This window comes from Tigriopus californicus, chromosome 10, assembly GCF_007210705.1.
Source record: "Tigriopus californicus strain San Diego chromosome 10, Tcal_SD_v2.1, whole genome shotgun sequence".
In the NCBI taxonomy this organism is placed as follows: Eukaryota; Metazoa; Arthropoda; class Copepoda; order Harpacticoida; family Harpacticidae; genus Tigriopus; species Tigriopus californicus.
The window spans coordinates 6,824,595-6,844,975 of record NC_081449.1 but is presented as its reverse complement, the minus strand read 5'-3'; the positions used below and the strand labels follow the sequence as shown (position 1 = coordinate 6,844,975).

The 20,381-nt window shown below is 41.2% G+C and overlaps 3 protein-coding genes and 1 long non-coding RNA gene across 5 annotated transcripts; 1 reads left to right on the top strand and 3 right to left on the bottom strand.

The window, feature by feature from the left end:
* Window positions 1-6: 6 nt before the first annotated feature.
* LOC131888385 (uncharacterized) lies at window positions 7-8,175 on the bottom strand. Its single transcript, XR_009374098.1, has 3 exons — window positions 8,108-8,175; window positions 7,326-7,477; window positions 7-768 (listed from the first exon to the last, which is right to left on the bottom strand). It is a non-coding gene; the product is annotated as an uncharacterized LOC131888385 (long non-coding RNA).
* Window positions 8,176-12,714: 4,539 nt separating this feature from the next.
* On the top strand, window positions 12,715-14,633 carry LOC131888375 (cyclic AMP-responsive element-binding protein 1-like). The gene has a single exon (XM_059237216.1). It carries the CDS (start codon window positions 13,273-13,275, stop codon window positions 14,107-14,109), a length of 837 nt encoding a protein of 278 aa, XP_059093199.1. The 5' UTR covers window positions 12,715-13,272; the 3' UTR covers window positions 14,110-14,633.
* LOC131888380 (DNA-directed RNA polymerases I, II, and III subunit RPABC1-like) lies at window positions 14,634-15,517 on the bottom strand. 2 transcript variants are annotated; one of them, XM_059237222.1, is made up of 2 exons: window positions 15,401-15,517; window positions 14,634-15,343 (listed from the first exon to the last, which is right to left on the bottom strand). In XM_059237222.1, exon 2 carries the CDS (start codon window positions 15,322-15,324, stop codon window positions 14,692-14,694), a length of 633 nt encoding a protein of 210 aa, XP_059093205.1. In that variant the 5' UTR covers window positions 15,325-15,343; window positions 15,401-15,517; the 3' UTR covers window positions 14,634-14,691. The 2 variants fall into 2 exon arrangements, with proteins under 2 accessions (XP_059093205.1, XP_059093206.1); XM_059237223.1 differs by having other exon boundaries at window positions 14,634-15,325; window positions 15,401-15,486.
* A 1,193-nt stretch (window positions 15,518-16,710) lies between these two features.
* On the bottom strand, window positions 16,711-20,336 carry LOC131888361 (uncharacterized). The gene is made up of 3 exons (XM_059237202.1): window positions 19,477-20,336; window positions 18,208-19,386; window positions 16,711-18,130 (listed from the first exon to the last, which is right to left on the bottom strand). Exons 1-3 carry the CDS (start codon window positions 19,852-19,854, stop codon window positions 16,721-16,723), a joined length of 2,967 nt encoding a protein of 988 aa, XP_059093185.1. The 5' UTR covers window positions 19,855-20,336; the 3' UTR covers window positions 16,711-16,720.
* Window positions 20,337-20,381: the final 45 nt, after the last annotated feature.

The following is a 20,381-nucleotide window of genomic DNA, read 5'->3' as shown; positions in this document are numbered from 1 at the left end:
AGGTCGATTTCAGTTCTTGGGATCGGCGTATACTCGATCGGTCACTGGGTCGATCCCTTCAACTGATGGCGACGGCGCAAGGAGAACAGGGGCCGGGGCCACAGACGAGCAGCCTTGATCGCTGGTCAGTCACTCTCCGCTCATGGCCAGTGCTGCTGGCTGCCCAAGAAAATGTGGTCGTCGTACTCATAGATTTTTTCCCAATGTTTTCCGGCGAGTTCGTTCCTCTCTCTTCTCGTCTTTAGGAGCTTTGAGCCCATTCACAGCGTTTCTCAGACCTGCCGGTGTGTCGATTTGCAAACCAGCCAACTTGAGCGAGTCAGTACGTGGGGATTGGCGCATTTTTAGGGGATTTGAGGCTGAAATGGCACTTGGAGAGCGCCATAAGCCAGTTTAGCCGAAGTTCTCGGCCGAGGCTTGGGGTATTTAGCAAGGGTTTGGCCCGAGAGTTCGTATGTTGGGATCGAGCAACAGGGCTGACCGAAATTGGTGATTCAGATGCCGTTCCTGGTAAATTGTTCTTACTAGCTTCTCTCTTTCCCGGCGGTCCGCTGGTTCGTCGCTCATGAAGGGTACACGATGTAATGCCGTGACCTTTGCCAAAATGGAGACCGACCCATGATCTTTGGACATCATATGGCTGCCGCATTTTCAGGAAAAGGCGATTACAAGCTTTTAATGTGATGAAGATTTGCTCTCCAATGTAGGGAGGGTGGGTGTTGGGACTGTAGTGCGATGGTTGTATTGTCGAAAAGGCGTCTGATGTTGCTGAAAAGATGGGCGTCATCATGGTTAATCTGCACACCCTGTCGCGTATATACTCTGCTTTCCCTCTTGTCTCAAGGTCGTCAGTAGATGGGCCTCCCTTGTATGTTTATGAGTAGGGGTCGGAAAAATAGTTTGTTATTTTGGTCAAAATAGTTTTTAAGTTATGAAAATCAGCCAAAATAAGTTCCGAAAATGTAAAAATCTAGTATTAAAACGGTGTAAAACGTTTAAAGTTTAAATTTGATTGAATATTGTTTTAAAAGGGTTTCTTGCTCTTTGGTTTTAGCCTTGCCTTTGCATTAACCAAAAAATTAATTTCCATGAAAAATCCTCAGTGAAAAACATCCTGAAATCATGGTCTGGGACAAAATAGAAGAGTCGTCTCTCACACCAATTCCATCAAAGGGTCATAATATAAAGCAATTCAATACAAAAAATAACTTATGGTATTGGTCATAGAAGAAATAAAATACACCCTCAGTTACCTAGCAATGTCAATCGATACACACGCACATTCTTAGGAAGAGATGATAAAAATAAAGGAATTCATTTAAAATGGTAACAACAAATACGAGGCAATCATAAATGTTTTCATCTTTGATTTTTAGATGAAATACTTTGTTCAAGACGCCTTCTTAAAATCCTTACCCACACCCTCGGCATGTAGAGTCTCAAATTACTCTTAAAAAGGACTATTGAAAAACCTAACATTAAACTGTGAATGATCCAATTTTAGTCGAAAGGACATTGGTTACCCTCTGACTTTTGGTCATCTAAAGACTGACTCTTGTAACCCCAGATGTTTGCCCTTGGTTTGGCATGTTGTTAAGGGATCCACCGTTCTTGCATAACGTTCTCTACTCACCCCCAATGGGTTGATGATGGACATCGAAAGGCTCACCCACTTTCGCCCGGCCTCTTGTCGATCATCAGCAGGCCCTTGGTGTTGGTTTTGCTTAGGACCTCAAGACTGTGTTGCCTTCCATTTTCGAACATTGTTTTTGCGGCAAACAATCACATTTCGGCTCAAATTAGATCATTTGCAGTATGGCATTACTTTAGGTGTTCAACAGTTCTTCTGAAGGAAAGCTAATGTCAAGCAAATCTTTGAACAGGACAAACATTATCAGGCAGAGAAAAGGTATCCCTGAATTTCTTTCCACCCAGAATTAAAATTTGTGAAAAAGTGTTTTTGCCCCAAAACGACCAAAATAGTTTAAAACATAATTCAACCTTCAATTATCTTTCCGACCCCTATTTATGAGTAGCTCATAATGAAGAGAAAGGGTGTAGATCCTTGGTTCTTAAATCTTTTCAGCAGAACAAGAAAAACAAAGAGGAAAGTAAGAATTGGATAATTTGTAGAAAACGATAAACCATTGATACAAATCATTAACAGAAAATCAATGATATGCCGAAGACAAATCAAGTATTAAAGATATGAAAAGAGACTTGAAATGCATTTGATGAAAAAACTAAGAAAAATCTAAGTTAAGTTTCATCAATACTTTTTTGGGTATATTGTTGTGCTGCAAGACCCAAATGAAATTTTGCAACTTTCCTCAAGGTTCTAAAATCCAACTCAAGCCAGATCATTCAGATGCATATGCCTGATTTTTTCTTTTCAAGGTTTTATTCCCTGTCATAATAAAGGAGAGCTACTCAAATACATTTTTCTTCACTGCTGCCTTCGCATTTTTTCTCTATTAGCACTCTTTGTATTTCTATTTGCAACATTACAACCTTGCTTCTTTCTTCTTTCCTAATATTGGTGGTATTATTCATTAGCTGGCTGTCCACAACCTCTCATATTAGTTGCGTCATGGAAAGCATAAAACAAGAGAGCTTCACTTTCTCACATGTAAAGGTTGACTTTTGATAGAGATTATAGAGCACTTGTGAAGTATTATACAGAATAAGAATGGAAGCACAACATATGAATCCTATAATATAGTCATAAGCATATATAAAATTCAGCAAAATAACCTTGTCATTCTTTCATAATACTGCACCACTAGGAAATTCCACATGTTTGAATGAATACTCACACTGCAATCTTAGAACAACATTTTTCATTTGCAAAAGTGATACCAAAAACCCTTGCACTTCAACAAAGCTATGGTTTCTATTGTTCTTATACATGAATTTGTTGCTAGATACTTTTTTGCTTTGTTTTTTCACAGGCTTTTCTAACTGCTACAGGGAATTTAATCCCCAGCACTATCAAAATGAAAGGTCAGAATTCGTTTATCTACTACCTTCTAATCTTTATATGATATTTGGTCTACCAACAAATATGAGTTTACAGACTGAGCTAGTCCTTAAATGTAGGGTTGATCTGGAATGCTAATTAAAAATTTGCCCTTGTCTGACTTGAAAGATGCTAACAGATCAATCATGTCTATGTATAGGGCTAGTCAAGTAAACGCGTTCATGGACAACTGACATTTTGACATTTTTTCCATTTTACATGCTTGTCCAGGCAATTAGCATTGTGGTATTGAGCCAATTTGATAGTGCGTTCACTGATTAACACCAAACATGCTCATTTAGTAGGGTTTTGTAACGCAACTTGCTTAAAATCACTCAATTATTGAAAATTAAATGGGCAAATGGTGCGAGTTTACTGTGATATTTGTCTTAATTCTCTCTCCCCAAAATGCCCAAAATCAGGGTGCCGGACCACATTTTTCCTTGAATTTCCTTTACTTGACATCCCCTATTCCCTCCGATTATTAGAGGAAAGCAAACTCAACAATGAAGGAGCCCAAGAAAGAAGAGAGGTGGACTTCATTGTTCAAACTACCTTGGATTTTTGAGGGCTTAAAGGTGCTCACCCCGTATTCCGATCCAAAGAAGGACATTTTCAAATTAGGTGAAAATTGCAAATGCCCACTCTATTCCCAAATTCCTGTCTCTAATTTGTCGCAGGAAGAGCTAATTAGGTTGTTGTAAGATATTTAGGATTTTTGATGATCAAACATTTTTGGTAATCGTCCCTGATCAATTTCGGCATTCATAATCCGGGATTTTTGGACACCCCGATCTGTCAGATGAGTGCTACCATACATTGCGTCTTTGGTGTTGTTTGGGCAAAAGTCTTTTGTGTTGCGTGTGAGAATTTTGATGCTCAAAATTCATTTCCACATCTGAAGTATACAATAACAGAAGTTGAAATATGCACAAGAGTATTTACTTCCAATATTTCATATATATGGCAACCACCCATGGAATAACTTTGTGTGTACATTACTTCTTGTTTGATTATTTGGTAACACTTAATCTGATATCGTGACGTCACAACTTATTGATATGAAACAGTCTCTGAGTCGGCCATTGCTAGTGCAAAAGCGTTTGACACTGGTTCAAGAAATCATCGAAAAAGAGAACAAGTGGGTAATGTTGGTGCTTTGTTTGGCTGAAATTTGATACTTCAGACGTGTAGTGTTTTAAAAAGCAAATCGAAAACTGAAAAGACAGTGTGGAACATTGTAAAAGAGCCCGTCAAAGTGGTCAAAATCTGCGCCCAAGCATCCTTCCCAAAAGCCCAATTGGTTCTTTGAATTGTCATTTTGGTCCACGGGAAGAGTCAATCAGCTGAGCAAGAACTTTAATGCAATTAAACAATGTGTGTCTCCAAATGTTGTTACAGGGCTCAATCAGACTGAGAAGCTCCCAATAATCGTTCAATTCTCGACTTGAATTAATCATGACAAAGTTTTTTCCTTAATATTGTTTACGATGTTATTATGTTCTTAATACACAGACCAAAACACTTCAATGTATCTTAAATATATTTGTTGCTCTTGTTTATACATGTGACAGGTACACATTCTTGGGTTAGTGAGTATTACATGGGCTCAATGAAGCCTAATTGTCTAGTTCAATTAAGTTGTAATTATCAAAACAGCACAAGGTATAAGTTCAATTTGACACATGGTTGAGGTTTTTGGTGTTGCTTGGTTGTTGATTATCTTGATATTTAATGATTCCAGCATATTAACAATAGTTCGAGGATCAACTTTGATCTCTGTTTGGAGGAATGGCTCTCTTCTGTTGAAAAACATTAAGAAAGAAGAGCTTCATGTTGATGCCATTTGAATACTTCATTAGATTGCAGTTTTGACACAGAACTTTCAATGTTCATCCACCGCAATTTTTGAATGGTGTTGACGATTTTGACGCGATCTTCCACAGTGTCCTTTCAGTTTTCGATTTGCTTTTCACTACACTACACGTATTAAGTATCAAATTTCAGCCAAACTAAGCACCAACATTATCCACTTGTTTTCGTTTTCAATGATTTCCTGAACCAGTGTCAATCGTTTTTGCACTAGCAATGGCCGACTCAGAGTCTTGTGATATCAATAAGTTGTGACGTCATGATATCTGATCTAGTGTTACCAAATGATCAAACAAGAAGAGATGTACAAACTAAGTTATTCCATGGGTGGTTGCCATATATATGAAATATTGGAAGTAAATACTCTTGTGCATATTTCAACTTCTGTTATTGTATACTTCAGATGTGGAAAATGATATTTGAGCATCAAAATTCTCACACGCAACACAAAAGACTTTTGCCCAAACAACACCAAAGACGCAATGTATGGTAGCACTCATCTGACAGATTGGGGTGTCCAAAAATCCTGGATTATGATGCGAAATTGATCAGGGAGATTTTCAAAAATATTGATCATCAAAAATCCTGAATATCTTACAACAACCTAATTAGCTCTTCCTGCGACAAATTAGAGACAGGAATTTTGAATAGAGTGGGCATTTGCGATTTTCACCTAATTTGAAAATGTCCTTCTTTGGATCGGAATACGGGGTGTGCTTTTAGCATTGAACAATTTTATAACACTTCTGATACACTTTTTCCATGCTCTAATAATCAATTTCATCAATATTTAGAAAGCCATTCTTTTACATGTATTTTAGCGTCCAAAACTTAAACAACTACTAATCTAGTTGAACCAATCAAGGATTATACCTTCCTTTTTCTCAAATTTGGTTTAAAATGCATAGAATGTCTTCCAGCTACAAGATGCTTATATGGTCAGTTGTAGTAGAGCTTTTTAATCGCATGTTAGTTCAATCAAAGATCAAAATATGTGAACAAAAAAATGAAAAACATGTATTTTCAATAATTTGTCACAGTTTATCTGTATATGTGTTTATATTTCTGTATGGTATGGAAATACTATCAAATGCAAGGACTGTGTTGGATGTAATATTATTAAATATGGGGCTGGCACAGAATCATACCAGGAATTGTCAAAAGATCTTCAAACATAAAAACCTCAAATTCTTGAACAAACAGACTTTTTCTAGATGTGACCAAAAGACAGTAAGTACGGACTTTTTGAGTTCAATTTTGGGGCTTTAGCAGCAAAAATAACTAATCATGGTAATGTAACATTGTGTAGGAGGAAATCCTCTGCACAATCTCCAACACCACAAATTGACTATGTATATGTTGGTGTCTTAAGGGTTAGTTCAAAGGCTTAAGTTACTCTTTAGGCATCATTAACTGCAATCACAGCAACACCAGATTCTAAATTATTCATTTTTCAATAGAAAACATAAATGTGGCTTAAAAAGTAGTGTTTAAAATGTTCAAAGTACATTTAAGGGGTGCCTGAGCGTTAATGATGCTTGAAGAGTAACTTAAGCCTTAGAAATCATCCTCAAGGCACACACATTTACAAAAATGTGTTTGGTTTAGATCTGGGACCCATGTGAACTCATTGTCTTGGAATTTAATTGAAGATTCAAAATTCAACGGTTATGGTGTGCTGACCTCACTGTTGTACTCTTCTAATTCAGGGCGCTATACCTACAAAAATATGCCTGTTTAGTTGAAATTATTTTGAAGTTGAGAAAAATGCAAAAAAGTTGATAAAACACAAAAGCAAGTTTTGAAAATTTACTAGGCTAGACATTAACATTTTTTCCTGGCAATGTTTGACACATTTTTAATTGACACAGCTGTCATGGTAAATAATTGGCTCTCTTCTGGAGCATGGTGCTGACGTTGCTTTTGTTCACAAAATAAAAGTGGGTTGGGTCAATCAACCAATAACAACAGATGTAGCTCAATTGCAATCTTTCTCTTTTTTTGCAGATTTTCCCAAACCAAATCAAGGGAGTTAAATTTGATAGACCAAATATTGTTTAAAGTTTTAATGGCAACAGCTAGACAAATCATGATCTTTCATTTGGTTGTGCCAGGGGATTCAAGGACAACTTGCCCCAGCGGACAACTTGACCCAGCAAACAACTCTACCCAGTCGACAACTTGGCCCAGCCGATAACTTGACCCAGTACAGAATATGTCGGCTTACAAATAGTTCAAATTCATGAGTCAAAATTTAAACTGTGATATCAAGATTTGAAAGGTTTCACACGTGTCATCATTTGATTGTTAAAAACAAGTCATGTTTACATCAATCAAGGTGTGAAAATCAAGTCTGATAATGATTTCAATAAACTTGATTTTTAATTCAATGCCTTAGTGATGCTCACATGTTTGCAAGCAAATAGAATGTTACCTCAACAAGATGTAGTTTTGTTCCATAAATCGAATTTTCTGCTGGGTTGAGTTGTCCAGTGGGTCGAGTTGTCGTCTGGGTTGAGTCGTCCTGTCACCATGCAAGGGCGTACATTCTTTGTGGTGATTAGTAAAACCAGTGAAAACCCAAACCTAAAAAACAATACTAAAGTTTCTGGCAAAAGATTGAATCCTTCATCTGATCCATGCTGAATAGAAGTTTAAAAAAGGTCCCAAACAAGGAACAATAAGTTGAAAAAGAAGGAAATAGGGACCCAAATGACAATAAAGGGGCAAAACTCATCCTTGAATTCCAAAAACAGTGAGAAACAGGTCATAAGGAGGTGAAGAAAGAGGAAAATGGCTAAAAAAGGCGAAAAAATTGGAAATTTGGCTTTAAAAAAATCCAAAGTTCATTCAGGTTTGAATTTCTTTTTTCGAGGTCTGGTCATGACAGAAATGTTTTTGTACCCTGTTCCTTTTGATTTGCCTTGGTTTTGCTCATCAGTTCTGACTTGTTTTACTTAAAAAATCAAGAACTATGCAGCCAAAATTACATATTATAGTTAGTTTTACGCATCCAACCAACTAGTATTAAAAGTGCACCGCTCACACCGCTGTTGGTAGAGATTGGGTCAAGGCAAATGATTTACTGAAACCTGTATGGCTTAATATCTCGAGTTTTAAAGGAGATAGAGAGATTTTTTGTGTTTCTATTGAAGCAGTTAAAATTTCAAGTACTTTCTTTACTATTAATCTTTCCATAAATGCGTCCGTTCTTACAATATAGTCAAGACGTGAAGAGCTCTCTGCGAGATGACCCATCACCTCAAGTTCGATGCCAAGACTGTACGATGTCAACAAACGAAGAAGGCCGGACAGGACTAGAGGTGTGCATTGGATCCGTCAGGGTCTCCAAATCCGATCCGAAGTGATTTTTTGTAATCCGAATCCGAGATTTTTTTCCCAATCGGACCGAATCCGAATCCGAAAGTCTCTGCTCAATCTGAATCCGACTCTAACTCCGAAATTTTTCTCTGATCCTAATCTCAATCCGAATCAGACCATAATCCGAAATATTTTGCAACATGTGATCCAAATCTGATTTGCTCACCCAATTGACTTTAAAAGAACTCATTTAACTTTAACTAAATGTTCTTTTTTGCCACTAAAACGTTTTAAAACGACGAAATTGAGTGAAGTTGTCTTAGTCAAAATGTAATTTTCCTGTTGCAATGATCTCATTTTTTTATAACACTAATACAATATCATAACTTGTCTTTATTTCATATGCTTCAATTGTTGTACTATTGAATATAGTTCTGTTATCATAATGGTCGAAAAGTCGGATCCAATTGGTGCACAGCTCTAGTCAGGCCCGTAAGCGTCAGTTTAGAGACCGGTAAAATATGTTTTTTCTTTCCATTGAGTGTAAATTCCAGAAAGGTGTCAAACTAGTTTCCTTTTAATAAAGACTCTTTACCACAAGTCGCTTTACTTACTGCTCAACATTGCAGAGTCTTAAATGGTTGGTTTGAGCACCTGTTAACCTAACGTGAAAAATTGTTGGTGTGAGGAAAACTAGTTTTGACGACCATTTGGAATTTATCCTCAATGGTAAAATAAAAATCACCGGTCTCTAAATTTACACAGATATTAAAAGAGGATCCAGCAAGGCTTAAAGGGAACTATTTTTGGAGGTCTACTTATGACAGATTGAATCCACCTTGGACTTTTTGTTATTAATTCCCCAAAGCTAAAGAGTCATATACCGTTAGAATCACGGTAGTGATGTAAGTCTCAATAAAATGTTGTTGCCACATTGTTCTCTTGCAGTTTACTAGTAATAAGTGACTAAGGCGCTTCAATGCATAGAGTAGTGCCATGTTTAATGGTTTATACCGTTCAATGCCAAGTACAGTTGTCTCAAAAATGTATTCCAAAAGGAATTAGAGAGACACTAAGTTATCAGTGACAATGTGAAAAGTTAGCAGTACCTTTAAAGTTCATATTCAATTGTTTTTGGCATGACTAAATCTAAAAGAATTTTTTTTTTAGTTGCAAAAAATGCAAAAAGTTGAAAAAAAACATAAAAAGGTTGCTAAACATAAAAAAGAGATATGACGATGCGCAAAAATGGTGTAAAGATGCATAAACATGTTGTAATAATGCAAAAAGTATTGTTACTTAGGGGAAAAAGTTGTGTTGGTGTTGGGTTTTGAGTTGGATGAAACCCATGACAGCAGATGTAGTTTAAGGGCAGCTCTCTCATTTTGCAGACTTTTCCAAATAAAAGAAAAAGGCAGTTGAATTGGATTTTCAAATTTGTTGGGAGACCAAATAGTGTATAAAGTTTTAGTGGCAACAACCACATGAATTATAAGCTTACATTTTAATTATTCCAGGGATTACATTCTTTACAAGTTTTAAAGGAAATAGAAAAGAACCCAAATGATAACAAAATGTAAAAACTGTCCTAAAAAGGTGGAAAATAGAAAGAAAGCCAAAAAAGAGTAGAAAAGGTGAAAAATGATTGCAAATAAGGGAGAAAAATACAAATTTGACACAAAACTAAATTAACGGCTCAAAAGGCCAAAAGAGGTTGATTTTTTTTCAAGGTCAAAAATAAAGTATGTAAAAGTTAGCTTCTTATTAAGCTCCCTTTAGCTCCTTTTAGATGTGACTGACTCTTTTCAAAATGATTAGATTCCATTACTATAAAGGTAAACTGAATGGATAATGGATAAAATGAATTGATCAATAATGTAATGAGAGTTGATTAATTTTCAAAAATCCAAAGAACAAGCAGACCAATGATTTGCATCTTGAAATGTAACACTCACTGTTTCATTTTCCACCTTGACAAGCAGACCTGTGTCAATTACATTAACAAATGCGTTTGTTCCAGATGTAATGAATTGCAATTACTTCATTTTGAAATGCTATTAATTGCAGTTACTTCATTTTCAAATGCAATTTGTTGCAATTACTTCATTTTCAAATGTAATAAATTGCAATTACTTTATTTTCAAGTGTAATTAATTGCAAATGCTTCATTTTCAAATGAAGTTAAACAAAATTACTTCATTTTCAAATGCAATCAATTTTAATTACAATTACTTTCATACCATTATTGAATCATACTGAACTATTTCTTTCACACTACCTCTTTTTAGTAAAAAGATTTGACTTACCTTTACTCCAAATTTGCCATTGTTCTTATTTTTCGAGCATTTTATCATGTTAAATGGCTCAGGTTTGTGGCAACTAATTGGACCTGAGCAAGCTAAACACCTTCTAATTTTACGATATGCGGATCCACCTTAATTCTTCTGATCAATATTGCTTGATAATTTGGCATGAAAAGTATCACAGGAATAGCATACTTGGCAAATTATAATATACACTACTTGTTACTCAATGAAATTAATTACAATTGAATGAAAACGTAATAGGGCATGTTAAGTAAAGAAAATTCAAGAAAAATGTAGTGCAACCACCTTGATTCTGAGGAGGGAGAATTAAGACAAACATTACAGCCAACCTGCACTGGGCATAGGCTAAACTTGTCTTTTAATTCAGTTTACATGCTTTTTGAAGCAAACAGTATTCTGATATTGAACCAAGATATTATTACATCAACAGAACAGCACCAATATTGGCATACTTTTGAGCTTTGTAGCACAAATTGCTCAATAGTTGAAAATTCAATTGGTTTGAAGAGCAAGTGCAAGTGGGAGGTGGCGACAATGTTTGTCTAAATTCTCCTTCCTCTTAAAATCAGTGCTGCCGCAGTGCATTTTTTGTGTTTCTTTGACTTAAGAGGGCCAATTACAATTACAACACAGGTCTGATAACAGGCAATTTCCACCAATGAAAACCAATGATTGCATTTCCAAGGTTTCAAGGTTTAAGGTGCCAATGTTCAAGTTGGATCAAAAATGAAATATCTGGCATTGAGGATTGATAGCTAAGTCTTGGAGTCTTGGCTGAATCTAACCATTGGTAAACGTTATTCTCCACGGATTAGTTGGCGGTGCTACTTTTTTAAATCTTAACCTGACCTAATCAAACCTAATCTAACCTTACCTAACCTAACCCAACTTAACCTAACACGATATTGATAACCCTTAAAGTCTCTATCTAAACCTTTTAACATTTTGCCACAAATTTAAAAATAAGCACCGCCAACTAATCGGTGGAGAATAACGTTTATCCTAACCATTTCAGGAAAAACTCATGAAAGTCGCAAGCCCTTCTCTTGCTGCCATTATTCATAAGTCTTCATAGGTAGTTAGGATTATAGGGCTCTAGTTAGGATCAAGACCGGCGGCACTGAAAACATTGGAAAGTGAAAGCGATGACTCAGCCTACACTAGTGATGCTTCTGATATTTCCTGAGAGAGTGGTTGGTTTCACTCAAATTTTCCGACCTTGTTGTAATTCTAAGTCATTTTTTTACAGGATGCATTGAGTCAATGCGTTTTATCAAAACCATGGTTCACTAAATCCCCCATAACATCTTGAATAAGTGAGGATTGTTGCTTTGTCTAGAGTTGAGCGATTACCAGAAACTGAAGTATTACATTTAACCAATGAAATAGCCCTACTCATAAATGGACCAGAAACAGGATTGAATTGTCTTATACTTTTCATGGTTACATGGAGTTATTGGTTTGGAACCACGGGCTCAATCCCGGCTTTCTTTCTAAACCATGAGACGGCATACTTTCTGCTTTTTGGTCATATCCCGTGAACTCTTGACAAACCCAGCCAAATTTGAGGACGGTAACAATTAGACAAACGTTATTCTCCAACACTGTTGGCGGTTGTCATTTTTAAATTTGTGACAAATTGGTATAAGGTTTAGATACAGACTTAAGGGTCATTAATATCGTGTTAGGTTAGGTTAAGTTTAAAAAAAGTGGCACCGCTAAGGGGTGGAGGATAACGTCTGCCTAACAATTATATCACTGTCTAATCACATTCTACCTCTGGAATTCTTTCGGACATTTGGTGCATTGATTCGAGATATATGATTATGTCTCGGTGACTAACCCTCCATCTAGTGGCTGCCAGTTCTGCTAGCCCATTGGTCAGTTTCGCAGAGAGGCAGCATCCCCAAATAAATCTTTTAGCCACCAACTTGGTCAAACTGACGTAGGATAGCTACTCACTAGTTGGTATATTTATGGAGATGTGGATTTCCATACAAATAAGCAACCTTTGACAAGCCTGGCAGGTAAGTTCAAATATGCTTGAAATGTTCGATCATTTTAGAATCTGCCCCAACATGGCGATGAGCATGGCCCTAAACTCCCAGAAGCGATGGGCAAGACTGCAATGGTCCCACCACAGGGAATCGAGTACAAGTAGCGTGCCAGAAGACAAGACGACCGACGCAACGGAGAAGGAAGGCAACATCGACAACCACCATCAACGACGATCCAAGACGGCGGCGACCCTGGTTTACTGCCTCGACGAAGTTCTCTCTGTGACGGACAGAGCAAGTCCTAGCTAGCTACTAGCAGCCAATGTCTGCACGGTCTGCACGCTCGGTATCTGAGGAGATTCATGAAGTGGAAGGAGACTGTACGGGCGGGGGAAGGAACGGTCTAGGGCCCTGAGCCAGCCAGCGAGTGAGCCACTCAATAACTGAGTGAGTGAGTGACGTTTCCATTGGAGGAGGAGGAGGAGGAGCACCCGCCCCCCCTCTCCCCTCTTACACACACACACACAGACGAACCGCGGAACCGACCGAAGATCATCATCAACATCGTCATCATCGTCATCGTCGTCGTCACAATAATAATAACAACAAGATCATCCCCACCTCATCTTCGGGTCCCACCAGTCTGGACCACCGACCTCGCCTTCCATCCGCGGGTTGGGACCGTTCATCGCTTGGATTGGGGGCATGAGACGCGCGGGTCCTCGAGGAACCATTCATGGCATCCTCGAGCTCGTCCTCTGAGCCCTCGTCGACCAGTAGAACGGCGAGGAAAGGAACCCGTGGTCCAGCGGCCAAGAAGCTGCCCATACGGAACATTGTCCCTCGTGAATCCGAGACAACGTCGTCGTCGTCGTCGTTGGTGCACTCGACCAGTGAGTCCGCAGCCTCGACCGCGGCTCTAGAAGCGGCCAATAGTGACGTGGCCGCCGTCTCGGCCCTTCAGTTGTTGTCCGCTATTAAAACCGAGCCGTCCACCTCTGAAATCCCGGAGCAGCTCCGACGTGAGCTCCTCGTGCGCCAACCCTCGTATTACAAGATCTTGAACGACCTCAAAGGCGCCGAGGATATGGCCAAGAGCGAGGCCAACTCCGAGGTGTCCACCTCGGAGGGCAGTAATTCAGTACAAACTATCACCATCAATGGACAACAATATCAGATCGTGTCGGCTTTGGAAGGCAATGCCGCGGGCGGAGCTAGTCCGCCCTCAGGGGGAAGTGTCATTCAGTACGCAACCGCCACTCAAAATGGACAAACCGTGTTCGTGCCCAGCCAAAATTCTGTGAGCGCAGTCTCTTCGGCCGCATCCTCGCCGCAGATTGTGTCGGTGATGGGCAGTCCGAGCGGGTCTCACCCGCGGGTAGCTCAGGACGCAGCTCGAAAACGCGAAGTGCGTCTCATGAAGAATCGGGAAGCCGCTCGTGAGTGTCGGAACAAGAAGAAAGAGTACATCAAATGTCTCGAGAACAGAGTGGCAGTATTAGAAAACCAGAACAAGGCCCTGATAGAGGAACTCAAGTCGCTGAAAGAGCTTTACACCGGCCAGAAGAGTTAGGACACGCGTGGTCCGCACGATATATCACAAAGAATACAAAGCTTAAGGTTCCCACGTGTATCTTCTCTAGTTTGCTCAGGCCGAGGAAGTTTAATGGTTGAAGCACAGTGACAATGCACCCACCCATTGACCCTCTCAAACATGGCTTGTGCGTAATGTGTTTGGTTGTACCTCTTTCTGAGGGGGTGACCCATCCCGGTCGTCTCCTCGTTCAACACTCTCCAGTCAATCCACCCACTTAGGCCTTGAATTTGGCCCGACGTATTTTCTTTTGCTCCCCAAATCTGATTTTGCGGAACACTTGGGAGCCACACCGAAATGACCTTACACGCCCAGATGTGTTTTCCTCTCACTAAAATTCCCCACACCGCGCGTCCTCCTTCGCCTAGGATCCTCCTCCCTTGATCTTTGTCGTCCCTAGCTCCCCATAGAATCTTTATGTGCTTAGAATAACACTATATCATGCAAATCGAAACGAACAAAGTCGGAGTTTCAACAAATAATAATAAAGATAATCCACCTGATTCCTTCTACTCATAGATATGGTACACGTATTTATTTTTCACCAGCTTGAACACCATTTTACACCACCAAACGATACGATATATACCGTCCGGCCGTGACCGAGGGTCGAATGATCTTGATCACTTGACCGCGTTTCAGCCCGTAGTAGCGAGCTACGGGATCGCCGGCCTGAATCCGCATGAGTTGGTTCTCTTTGAGTTTGTATTTGAAGAGCAACTCTTTCTTCTCCTCGGGCGTCATGACCACGTGTTCCGGTACCAACTCGTGTTCGGTAATATTGATCAACAGCTCCGACTCGAGGAACTGCTCCAAGATATACTTGGGAGCCATATCGGCCAAGGATTGCTTGGCCGACGGGGTCATGCCCATTTGAACCACGATAATGGCTCGGGTGATGTTTTCTTCCTGCATACGCTTGCAGTAGGCCCGGATGGTTTTAATGCCGATCTTGATCTCCTCGGGGAAAAAGACGAACATCTGATCGGTGGGATCGTCGTTATGGGCCACCAGGATGATCAAATCGTTGCGCGACGGTTGCTTCTCACTTGGCTTGTCTCCGAATTGCTGCTTGAACTGATCGATGCTCTGGTCCAACTCATCCTGGGTTACTAAATAGCCGCGATCGTGGCATAAGGCCATCACCGTCTTCCGGATTCGCCACAATTTGTAGATCTCCTGCTCATCATCCATGCTGCTCGAGATTCATGGACTGATGGATCAGGAGGGTGGTGGTAGGTCGCAAGGATATCGCGAGAGAAATACTAACCTGGCTGTGAGGAAGGATCCTGGTTTTGATCTGACAATGTGTGTTGAGGATTGTTTACGTTTCTGTTGGATTCGGAATCATCAACAAGCACCACAACAACGGAAGTCACACCAGCGTGACGAGTATCTGTTGAATTGCCATCATTTAAAGTCAGCCAATTCCTCCTAAAAAGCGAAGAATTGGGTCGGAGTAATCCACAGAAGTTACTTTCCGTCTCGCTGAGGGCATTTCCTACCTTTATAGATCATTCATGTCGTACAATCAATCTGATTAGGGACACCCATTGTCCAAACATGAGGCCCTGAAGTCAGCCTATCATCAACATGAGTTGAACAATGACGCACATGTTTGGGAAAAATTAACAAAGTATACTCATTCAGGCTTAGGAACTCATTGTCTTGGATATAATGATTAACTGAAGACAAATATTATGGCCAAGAACGTTAAGAAGAAAATTGTCCGACAAGTGCTGGGTCATCCGTTTCAAGGTCAAGCGCCAACGCCTTTGGATGCCTTAACCCAAGAAATCCATCAACTGGTATCACAAACTTTCTCCCACGTTTTTCCTCCCAATCCATCCAAGGAAGATTTATTAACCACTATGGCTCTCCCAGCCGAAGTTCATCCCCGAGAAAAGTGTCGTTTACTTCGAGTGGAGCGCCAGAAATTGAGATCCTTGCCTACCCAGAACATGGCCTTGAAATCGCATCTGTCCGTGGGATTGAAGAAATGTTTGCGAGATTTGACTCGAGGTCAGATCGAGCTGGTTCTCTTCGATCCCGTGGCTTTGCCTGATCCCGTTCAAACGTTACTTCTGACTTATGGTCAGGTCAAAGTGACGGCTGTGAAGAGACTCATGAAACTCACCCACGACACCTTCGGGTTTTCGGCTTCGATAGTCGGTCTCAGTCAGTTATCTGGCCAAAGTCTCCTCAGACCCTGGGCCGAACTTTGTCAAAAGCTTCCCCAATCCCAACTTGGCCCAAGTGAGACTAGTCAGCCCACTGAAGTACCGCCTCCAGCAAATGAACTAGTTGAAGAGTCGGAGCCTATTGTTGAAGCCAGTTCCGACCTTTTGCTAAAACGCACTAACCTTGAAAGAGTTTTTAAACCGCCTGCGGTTCCCCAGCCCAAAAAGAAGAAGTTGTCCGAGTTCGGTTCTGATTTCATTGGGTTTGAGGTCAATGCCAAGAAACGGAAGACCAATTACCACAAGACCAATTTGATCAAAGCGCCTCAGAATGTGCGAAAATAGACGGCAATGTATTGGTATTCATCAACAACTAGACGTGTTTCGAATCGATATGAGAGGCTTGTAAGCTAGCTACGCTTTTGTACTGGAACTTTGAGCGTGATTTCGTCGTCCATCTCCGAATCTGAAATGTCGTCTTGAAATTCATCAACAATCTCGTCCATAATATCAGTGAGTTGATTTGAGGTGTGTTTGGGTACTCGTTGTACAGCTTTTTCGAAAACGGTGAGGCTCAGTTCCGAGTTGATTTTTTTCAAGTGCTCCGCAATCAAGTCTAACGAGGTGAAATGGCCGCCATCAGGCGACCAGAAGCTAGTCAAGTATCCATTATCCCCGGGTTGTTTTTCACAAACCCAACCATTAACCATGGGAATTAAAAGGCTTTCGTCTTCGTCCTCGAACCCTACGAAATCGTCATCATCCTCTTCTAGGAGGTCTTCCTCTAGATTTTCTTCCAAAGCTTCTCCTTCTTCAGAGGACTTCGCACTTGCGTCTGACTCATTAACGACTAGGGTTTTTCTTTTCTTTGGGCGAGATTCCTTGACTTGCTTCTCTTTGGCAGATGGTTTCTGATGCCTGGGCTTCTTTGTTTTTGCATTATTAGCTTTAGACTTTGTATTCTTAGATTTAGGTGACTTCTTGGGGCTAGCCGGCGCCTTGGATTTCTTGTCTGTGTTGCCAGGGGAATTCTTTTCAGGTTCAATTTGGTTTCCGACCTTCTTGCGCCGCTTTTTCTCTCTTTCTTCGTGCATCCTCTGTGCTTTTTTCATCAACACTTCGATTCGTTTCCTCGTAGACAAACTTGAAGCACTGAGAGTCCTCGGCGTTTTTTGGGGCGAAGCTTTCGATCGGCCATTAAGGGTCCTGGACCGATAGATTTGGAATCCATCACCCACATCGGGAATCTCGTCCTTTCCTTCCGCTTCTTCTCCATTTTCGTGCTTGAACTTGGTTTTCATGGCTGATAGGAGTCCGTCCGAATCTGAGGGCGCTAAAAGTCTGGACTTGCCGTAACCAAACTCGGCAGCCCAATTTCTGTCCGCACACTCTTGCCAATTTCGTTCCGATGGTTTCGTTACTTTGGTCTTCTTCCCTACACTCTTGGCGTCGTTTTCTTCTTGCGTGGATCCAATGACTTTAATTACTTTCGCCGATTTGTTGATCGCTTTGCTCTCCGAACTTTTCGCTTTGTTAGAATGAGAAATTTGAACGTGTTTATCGAGCTCCTTTACAGAATCGTATCTGGAATGGCATAAGCCGCATTGGAATGGCAGTTTTCCCTTGAGAACTTCCAAATCGCTATCCTGAGGAACTACTATTTCCACATCATCCGGGTCAGTCTCTTCAACTTGAGTGATAAACTTGGATTGCATCTTGACTAGGAGATTGTCCTTTAATCCGGCTTTCTCATTGGCCTTCTTTTTCTTGGAGAGAGGTGAACTTGAACTCTTCGCTCGACAATCCGAACAAGGACAATCCTATTTGGGAAATTGGTCATGTTGAAATGCTGAATATTTAAATATATGCGTATATCATGTAAAAAGATCGCTCTTACCTCACCGGTGTCAGCATCGTGAGTTTCTTGATGGCGTTGGAATTGGACGAGTTGTTTGCTCATGAACACCTTACCGCAAACCTGACATTGCAATCCAGGCGCTTCTCCCGACCACAAACGATGAGTTTTGATATGCGTTTGATGAAGCACCTTACAGAGAAAGGTGGCATCGCACTCACGACAATAATACATGCGTTTAGACCTTTCAAGATGCATTTTGCTATTGTGACTTTTGAAAGCAGATTCGTTTTTAAGTTGGACTTCGCAAATGAGACAATAGTTCAGATCTTTCCCACCCGCATGTTCTACACTCATGTGTTTGGCACGAGCTTCTCGGTTCTGAAAGGCAATGCAGCAATCGCTGCATTCAAACTCTTCTTCTTCGTCCTCTTTAGCCTTGTTCAGGGCTTCTTTGTGGGCTTTTTGACTGGAATGCATATGCTGCTTGTATGAGGTGTGTTTGAAGAAGGAAATCTTGCATATTTTACAAAAATAATGTTGTTCCCCCTTTTTCCCAGGTTGGGCTGGACTAGAGCCTGGCTTTGAAACACCGCCCTCAGGCCTAGTTTCTGCTGGTTGAGATGCTTTCCGCTTCTTGGATCGGACGGGGCGATCTTTCTTGGTGACCGGGCTTTTGGTCACTTCCGGCATCCAAGTGCGATCGTCGTCGCTATCCTCGGAAAAGAGTGATTCTCCATCCTCCTCCAACAAGGTCTGATCGTCCCTTACGATGGTTGGCGGGGTTCCGGCCCTTTCTAAAGGAACAATGGGTGGCTCGACAATATCTTTGGGGTCAATAACTTCGTCCTTGATTTCCACCAAATCTTCGAATTCCTCGTCATTCAACTCGTTCTGCATGATTGGGCAATCGGGATCGTCGGGATCGTCGGGATCTAAAACTTCCGTTTTCATGGGGAAGCCTTCCTCTACGAACAACGCTAACGGGTCTTCTCCGGACGGAACGGGTGGCTCGTCCACCTCTGGGGGTCCAAAAGGGGAAGGTGCCGTTATGGCCGGTCGACCGTAGTTGTTAGAAGAAAGGACAATCACCATTTTTTGCCCAGCTTTGGTAGGATAGGCTTCCTCATAATGGCTCTTGCACACTTTACAGATCCGACCACTTATGGGCACCACTTCTTGGGTCTTTTGCAGGATCTTCACCGCCATCATAAACGTGATCTACCAAAACAATCAAAATGATAAACATGTGCCTCAACATGATCTCAACATTGTCCAGGAATCGTAGTCCAATGATAATGCATCACTTACCAGTTCGCTGTCCTCGGCTGTCAAACCGTGGGTATCGCTTTGTCTACTCAATTGACGGTGAGCAGGATATCGGCAAAACCAACCCACACGCCAGGAGTCCAGATACTCTTTTCGATGGTTGGCACAGATCGTCAGATGCAAATATGTGGAAGGATTCACCAAATAGTTGACGCCCAAGCGACTGAGAATGATCCACGAGATCCTGACCGTCTTATTGGCCCCGGGTAAGCTATTGGCAGCCTCCAATTCCGATAGGGTCTGAAGCGCGATTTCGCTGGAAGAGGGTGGACCGCACTCGATGGCGCTATTCTGCCCTAAGGCGCATTTACACACCGACGACGAACTCGGGGTCCGACATGGGTGTTTTACACTCAACATCCTTCAGACCTCAAGATGATCGTCCCTGTTCAAGTGGGTCGATTTTGTGAACTCTGTTATTGACATCGAGTCCCATGGACCAACCAGCCACGGAATATCGATCGCTTTTTCCAGCAGCTGCTCTCTGATCAAGCATCAAGCACGACTATGACTGTCTATGGCATCTCCTCTTATGGGGGTGGTAACGAGGGAACGGAGCGAGAATAAGGGAAAGAGGAGGAGGACGAGAAGGACAGACAGATTGGCCAGCGTCGCATTTTCAAGTTCATTGAGATCTCCCTTCAAGTCTCTTGGTCTTCGAATCGAAATCTGAGCCCAGAGTTGGGCAATTCTAGTGACTGAAGAGACATATCGCAGCACACGTGAGTATGTCGAGCGAAGACGAGAATGGTTCGCTCAAAGGGCTTCCACTCGTTCATCGACGGCTGAGCTGAGCCAATGGTTGAGTGGTAAGAGGAAAGACTCGCTGGTAATTTGGACGCACTCCTCCGTAGAAGGCTTGGCCTGAAGATCTGGCTTCTTCTGCA

What these genes read in the sequence shown, in the direction of transcription:
- LOC131888375 (XM_059237216.1), top strand. Translation starts at nt 13,273, where the DNA reads ATGGCATCCTCGAGCTCGTCCTCTGAGCCCTCGTCGACCAGTAGAACG.
- LOC131888380 (XM_059237222.1), bottom strand. Translation starts at nt 15,324, where the DNA reads ATGGATGATGAGCAGGAGATCTACAAATTGTGGCGAATCCGGAAGACG.
- LOC131888361 (XM_059237202.1), bottom strand. Translation starts at nt 19,854, where the DNA reads ATGTTGAGTGTAAAACACCCATGTCGGACCCCGAGTTCGTCGTCGGTG. An exon ending in CAGCCGAGGACAGCGAACTG is followed by an intron (nt 19,387 to 19,476) that starts GTAAGTGATGCA and finishes TTGTTTTGGTAG; the next exon opens with ATCACGTTTATGATGGCGGT. An exon ending in ACGATGCTGACACCGGTGAG is followed by an intron (nt 18,131 to 18,207) that starts GTAAGAGCGATC and finishes TTTCCCAAATAG; the next exon opens with GATTGTCCTTGTTCGGATTG.